General features: G+C 35.9%; 2 protein-coding genes across 2 annotated transcripts in view; one reads left to right on the forward strand and one right to left on the reverse strand.

Moving 5' to 3' along the window:
* The window catches only part of LOC138029279 (histone H4 transcription factor-like), an 11,515-nt gene extending 8,502 nt beyond the window's left edge, over nt 1–3,013 (forward strand). Inside the window, exons 6-7 of the mRNA XM_068876995.1 lie at nt 725–849; nt 2,221–3,013. Of these exons, the coding sequence (XP_068733096.1) occupies nt 725–849; nt 2,221–2,671 (576 nt within the window). The 3' untranslated portion in view covers nt 2,672–3,013. The remainder of the gene's footprint in view (nt 1–724; nt 850–2,220) is intronic.
* Nucleotides 3,014–5,548: 2,535 nt separating this feature from the next.
* Nucleotides 5,549–7,500, reverse strand: part of LOC138030264 (leucine-rich repeats and immunoglobulin-like domains protein 1) — a 10,300-nt gene continuing 8,348 nt past the window's right edge. The window contains exon 5 of the mRNA XM_068878164.1: nt 5,549–7,500. This exon is cut by the window's right edge and continues 490 nt beyond it. The gene's annotated coding sequence lies outside the window, so the exon portion shown is untranslated.

Below are 7,500 nucleotides of genomic sequence, written 5' to 3' on the forward strand. Positions count from 1 at the left end.
CTTGTTTAATCTGTCACCTTTCATGAAATTTCAGGGTGTTGCTGTTGATTTGTCGAAAATTTCCGTCATCACGTGATCATAAGCTAAATAATTCTTGGCTCCAGTGTGGCATATTTTTGGGTTTTTTTGTTTCTTGTTGTGAGGTAGTCTCCTTTTCTACAGTAAATGTGCATGTTTTGTGATATCAACTGGTGGATTATAAAAATAATTTTAATAATGATCATCATCATCATCATAATAATACCTGTACTTTGATGTAGAAAGAAAAAATGATTGAAAGTTAAAAAATATCAAGACTTAAAGAGGGAGATTAAGAGGACCTGACGTTGTAAAACAGAAGTCATACTAGTTATCATTGGGGTGCTTTAGACAATTTAAGTAAGAACTACTGTACAAGGTTTTGGTAAAGGAAATAGGCTTGTTTGACACCACGTCATTTCTTGTTGGGAACAGCAAAGATCTTAAGAAGACCCTAGACACCTAAGGCTATACAGTTCCAGGAAAAAGTAAGTTGACAGTCTTGTTTGAGTCTCGATTCTTGTGAGGATCAAGAATTGAGGAACAACAATCGAGAATTGAGTCAAAGGAATCAAGAAACTAATGAGCTTGTCTCTTGACTGATTCCTCAATAGACCTGTTAGATAATAAGAACCAGTTTACTACGTTAAAGTGAGGTTTATAATTATTGCTGATATGTATATTAATATTGCCATGGCTTTTTCAGGGTCTTGATATATATCGTTATGAGTGTCATGTTTGTGGGCAGCGTTATACTCGAGGATCAGGGTTGACAAACCACTTGAAGAAAAAACATAAATTCAGCTGGCCAGCAGGTCATCCACGATTTAGGTTAGTTAGCCTTGGATTATTCCTTTTTATTAGAGTCTTCATCAGGATAATGATTATATTATTTTGAGACAAGGCGAAAGGAGGCAATGTGGTCCAGTGGCTAGGACGATTGCCTTGAGATCCGGGGATCCCAGGTTTAAGACACATTCTGGCCACTCGTTGAATTTGTTCCTGGTAGTCCATAGTTCAACTTCTCAGCTGCACTTGTACATAGACTTAACTGATTAGAGTGTAATGTGAAGTGCTAAGTTTCTACCCCATATGAACCATGTGAGCATTAGCCCTACTGATGGAAATGGGCCCACACAAGGACAGAGAAAAACTCTGACCAGGGTGGGAATTGAACCCACGACCTTCGGGTTAGATCACAGCTGCTCTACCTACTGAGCTACAAGGTCAGACGGGAGCAGGCTGTGGGAAGTGAAGATGTTAAAGTCACAGCAATGAACATGTACAAGTACAAGGAAGGATTACGTTTTTGCAAAGTTGACCGTGTAGCACTTATATTTGAACAGGTTCAATTCCCACCCTGGTCAGAGTTTTTCTCTGTCCTTGTGTGGGCCCATTTCCATCAGTAGGGCTAACGCTCACATGGTTCAAATTGGGTAGAAACTTAGCACTTCACATTACGCTCTAATCAGTTAAGTCTGTTCAAATATAAGTGCTACACGGCCAACGTTTGCAAAAACCTAATCCTTCCTTGCACTTGTAAATAGCCAGTTGGGATTCTTAACATTTGTTGTTGAATATTCTGTTCTGTCGTGACGGTGTTTCATTGGCCCTTAAAAGCCCCAATGGGGAGTGGTCAATTAAGTATCTATATGTGTGTATGTATGTATGAGACTGCCCTTGATAGCCATGATATAGATTCAATACTATGACATGACAGTGTTCTCAGGGGTTGTCTTACATTCTCATTTCATGATGTTACTTGTGTTTCTGTCCAGATTGTTTTATAGACATTTCTTTCTGTTTCTGTCCATGCAGATTTGTGTTTATACTAAAATTCCACTCTTCACAACAACTCGTTTGCACTTTGCATGAACGAGTTAAAAAACCAAATCATGGCCTTTGCATAATATGTGATAATTACCGGTATATCAAGACCTTTCTGTCACACATATGCACCTCTAACAAAATGAGGAAGGCTGAATGTGTAGCTCTCTCACTGAAAGGAATATTATTGAGAGGTACTGTTGGCAGTCAGTAATTAAAAAGGATTTGATTTCTTAAGCTGGAACTTAAAATCTGCAACCAGTCCTGCATGGCTGGGTGAATAATATGTAGCGACAAATCAAATAAATTAAGATAATCTCAAAGTGGTGTTTACAGCTCTTGTTTTGGTAAACACAAGTTTGTTTGCTATAACAGGTACAAAGAATGTGATGATGGGATTTGTCGACTACAAACTGTGCGCTTTGAAAGCGTCCATCTATCGCAGCTCATGAATGAATTGGAAGGTTCAGAAAGCACTAATACACATGTGGTAGACTCGCCCATGGAAGGTGCTGAATCTCCAAGAAATTCAGAGCCATCTCCTGAAATATCAGAAACATGGTCACCAAGTTCCAACACAGGCGAGCAACTTCAGGAACAACATTTCCAAGAACTTCTTCAACAATATGGACTGAGCAACAGTAGCAGTGATATACAGAACGATCAACATGACTATGTTGGACCAATAAGAAGTTACCAGCAGAGAGGTTCAACTGTTGTTCATCCCTATGAGCGACCAGATTCGCCAGAACTTGATCTGCCTCAGACTTTATTAGATCTTCAAGATGCGGCCATTCGACTAGCCAATGGACAGCACACACATTAAGTTTGAAAATAATTTTAAGAAAGAATAATTACATTTCTGATTTAAGATATTGTATTTATGATGAAGGGGAGTTCGTAACATGCAGTGCAGAATCATCATTTTGGTTCAGTCTTAAAGGCTAATTTTTCAAACAGTATTGGTACTCATTCTTTTGTGCTTCAAATTTTTAATGAACACATGCAGCATCATGGAAATGAAACGTAAGGCCGTGGATAGAACTAATGTTGTTAGTTGGAATATCCCAAGCAACTGAACCCTTAATTGTTTTGGGGATAATTAATTTATGTCCCTCTTGTAGATGCCCATGTTGAAACAATAAAATTGTTGTCTTGTTTGAAGAAATCTCTAAGCATTTCCACATTGCAACATGTGTACATGTAAATACCGGCATTTTAATAATTTCAATCCAAACAATGACAGTCTATTGAGAGTTGCCCTACAGTGTGGTTGACTGTTGGCCAACGGGTCAGCCCGATGCATTGGTTGGGATCAGATTCACAGCGTTTCAGAAAAAAGGGGGTCTTAGAGGGAGCTGTGGAAATTTGACCCGTTGGGATTCCTTGTTGACACCTTGCCTTACAAACTTATCTGGAAGCCTGGATTGGTTACCATTGCCAGACAGACTGGATTTACGAGAGCTGTAAAATAGAAGTTGCACCACATGTACAAAGCCAAATATGTGACTAGCTTTTGTTTCTGTACAGAAGGTTCAATCAAATGGAACACCTCGTGATTCAGAAACTCTAATAATTTTGATAATATTTTCTTCAACTGAAGAAAACAATGTTCTTTGGAACATTCTATCATACAGTGTAGGTGGAACTGTAATACTATACTATGTTTTGAGATCACAGACCATTATTTTACCGAAGTTTTTAGCCAGTAAATCGATATTTTTTTGTCCAAACAATACTGTTGGTGAGTTTGCTTTAATTGAAGATGTCCAGTCAGTTGATTGGGTAAATGATTTTAAGGATGTTCTATGAACCAAGAGCTGTGTCTTTTTATGTTATCCAATTATTATAGTTGATAAGTGTACACTGACTTCAAACATTTATCTGAACGTGAATTAAAACACAAATCCAAGCTTCAATTAATAATAGAGAATACGTTTAATAGGAAGTACATGGTGTAATACCAAGTTAAGTATTATGAATGGGACAAAGTGAATTAGTCAACAACTGTCACCATGTTAGATAGTTTTAATTTATAAAGTTGCATCCCACGGTGATATGTGCAAAGTATTGAAGGTGAGCAAAAATAATAATTTTTATTATCTTCATTATTTCAATAATTAAATATGACTGACCCCTAAGAGAGTCTGGTCTGGGATTTAACAACTCATACAGCTAAAATCTAAAGCTCATTTGTCCACCAACCAAACTTGTGAAATGGCTACAAGTTCTATTGCCAATGCCTTTCATATTTTTTTGCCAATATATTAGCCTTATTTGGCTAGTAATGTTGCCTAAGTAAATAAATCTCCTTTACTTACCTTTAAAGTTAGCGTTTTCACTCACGTGATCTGTAACCTTATTTTTCCACCAAAACAAAAGAGAGCTCAATTCCCGGATGATTAGTTGGGTTCACCAACATGGCCACTGTGACTTCGTGTGAAAACACACTATAAACTCCTTCAAGTGATAATTTCAACCTTTCCCCCTCCATTGGGTTTTGCATTCCTATTGCCATCATAAAGTCCAATTGACCTCTTTACCTGGTACGTTTTGTTTTCCTATTTCAGACCACGTGAGGTTACTCTAGAGAACAGTTGCTTTCAAAAATTATGTGGTCTTATGCATATACTTACATGTATGTACAGTACATGTATAAGTTATGAAAAACAAAAGGAGAACATCACATGGTCTGAAATGGGAAAACAAAACGTATGAGCTAAAGAGGTCATATTTTGCTAAACCACTAGGAATCATTTAATTTCAACTCTTCACCTGGTATTGCCCTTAGGTAGTTTTAACCCATTGACTCCAGAACTGCTCCCGATTGATGAGTAAAATAATTATTATTGTCTGGCAGACAGAGTAAAACCAATTAAATCTCACTCCCACGGGTCAATGGGTTAAGGTTACCATAATAGTATTTATTGTATGACCAGCTCAATGAACAGGCTAGATGGAGTTATCTTGCCCGCTCAGGATTTCTCGCATGGTCCCGCAAGATCAAAGGTCCTTTTTTTGGTGTTTTATCCCATACAATAAATGCTTTATTCGGTCAAGATGGCTGGATATTGGCCTTGTTCTTTTTTCGCATGTTTATGTCGTGCACCAAAAAAGAACCTGGCCAATATCCAGCCATCTTGACCGAAAAAGCTTGGTCAATAACCCATATATATACCACACAAGTGAATACTGGTTGTGCTTTCTGCACCCTTTCAGGCAAATACCAAGTATTCACCTCTGAGCAAACAGAGCAAAACAAAATGACTTTCCATTTTGCCTCGGTTGCTGTATTTTTAGAAATAAAGCAGATGTTTTTTTCAATTGGCTGCATTATTCAACTTGTGTAGTATATACTAAAACGATATTCACTTAAATGTTGGTGAAAGCGGTGGATATTTACTTGGCTCTGTAAGTATCCACCTCTACTTTGGTGAATAATAATAATTGTTAATAAGTGAATAATGTACTCATGAAGAATTGACAACAGGATAAACTGCAGTTTAATGAAATCATTACGGATATGCAAAAGGATTTGGTGATGGGGCAAGTTCTCAGAAATTGAGCCAGTGTTATCAACAAGCTGGTTGTAGGCTTCAAAAATGTTAACATATACACAAAGAAGCTATGAATATTGGAGATCTATGATTTTTCATCCCCAAACATGAGGTAGCCTATTTATCATTGAAGAAACAGACACACATTCACATTTAATATTGCTTTATGGCAACAAAATAAATTATTACAGCCATGTTACTACCAAGTACATAAAGTGCGTAAGCAAAACATTGCCCTGTTAAGAAAATAAGCGCCAGAAAACTATTCCTTTCTCTGCGATACTATGGATGCATTTGAGTGTATTGTGTGATGTCTTTCTGAGTTGCAACAAAATGCAAACATAAAATTAATACAAACCAGTAAATATCACTGTAAGCTATCATCAATGTGCCAGTTTTCCTTAAACTCGCTTTTTGGTTGCATTTTTCTGTGCAATGCAGGTCTTGTCGACTCAATTAATGCACAAGCTGAGCAGGTATAAAGGCACACCTGTCGTAATAATGTTATTGTTTTGTTTTAAACAGAAACCAAACCACAGCACAAGACTTTTTTCCAGCTTAAAAACACTTGAGAAGAACTGATCACATGACAATGAGTCACACATAAATAAAAGTTTCATAAAAAGAAACGTAAACAATGAGAAACATTGCAAGGTAACTTAAAAAACAGCAATATTCAGCTCCTTTTGTCACTTAATAATTACATTGTAATTTTTTATTTTTTCTTGACATTTTTTTTGTTTTTATTTGCAAATCATGCAATTCTATGGTGTGTCCCTTTAAACATTATAAATGCTCAAAACGTTTGCTGTACATCAATAAACACCCAAGATGTACAGAGCTTTATGAATGTTTCAAACAAAGTGATACAAAACTTGAAAGTCAATCTTCGTAAAAACCTACATTAAAAATTTTCAAATGTTTCAAACAAAAATATACTGTCAAAATAAAAATTAAGGTAAAATAATCTTTTGATGCAAACTTTTGTCTTGTAAAAAGAGCAAACATCTCTTAATTTTACCATATTATTCCACTATTATGCCATTTTACCACATTTGGTCAAGAAAACGTGCTAAAAATGAGACTAATACACTGTAGTGTCCTGGTTTGACCGGTTAAGAACAGAGCAAATACGGACGCAACTGGAGTTTTTCAATGAAAGAAATTTGTTTTTAACATGATGCAAAGGCTGGGAATTTAGCTTGCCATTGCTTGTCACTCAACATTTCATTTATCCAATCAAATAAAGGACATTTGGCTGACTTTTTGTGCTGTTTACATCATTCCCAAACACCTTAAAGGACAGATCATGCATTTTTTTTAAACACTAGCTCTTACCAAATAACATTGAAGCAAAATCACACATTCTTTGAAGTGGAACAATAAATCTCTTATTCCATGGTTTAACATGATATAATACTCGCGGACATTTTGCTCACCCTTAAGGGGCTCAGAAAAATACTACGCAACTCGCGCAGAAAATAATATGGACACATCTTATACGTTGAACCATTGAATAAGATGTAAATATTATGTTAAATTACTTCGATAAACTCTAACTATGATAAATTCTACAACTAAATCCAATCATAATAGGCCACTTCGGAAAATACCATAATACTATATTTATTTATTTTCTTTAATCTTATTTGTCCCTCCAAATTTTACATAAGCATTGCTTTTGTTTTCTCTTGGGATCGCTGTAAGTCCCAAGAGAAACTGGAAAAAATGCTTATGCAAAATTTTGGGACGTCAAGCAAAGAGTATTATGGTATTTTCCGAAGTGGCCTATTAGTAAAATAACTGGAGAAGAAAATATATTTACCTGGTTTTTTTTTTTCAAGCGAATAGACCTAAACTATTTTCAGTAAATTGCACCATCAAAATATTATTCTAATAAATACTAGGAGTCTAAGAAATATATCAAGACTAAAACCTACACTTACAGCTAAAACGTGTTTACCAAGGTATAAAATGAAGCATGCTCTATCGCTAAAATTAAGGTAAACCAGGTACAGTCGAACCTCGATTATCTAGACTTTTTTCATGAATATTAATTAGATGTGATCGTGAAAACTCAAAGTTGCAAAAAGCCCAA

The sequence above is a fragment of the Montipora capricornis genome, chromosome 13 (genome assembly GCF_036669925.1).
Source record: "Montipora capricornis isolate CH-2021 chromosome 13, ASM3666992v2, whole genome shotgun sequence".
Taxonomy (NCBI): domain Eukaryota; kingdom Metazoa; phylum Cnidaria; class Anthozoa; order Scleractinia; family Acroporidae; genus Montipora; species Montipora capricornis.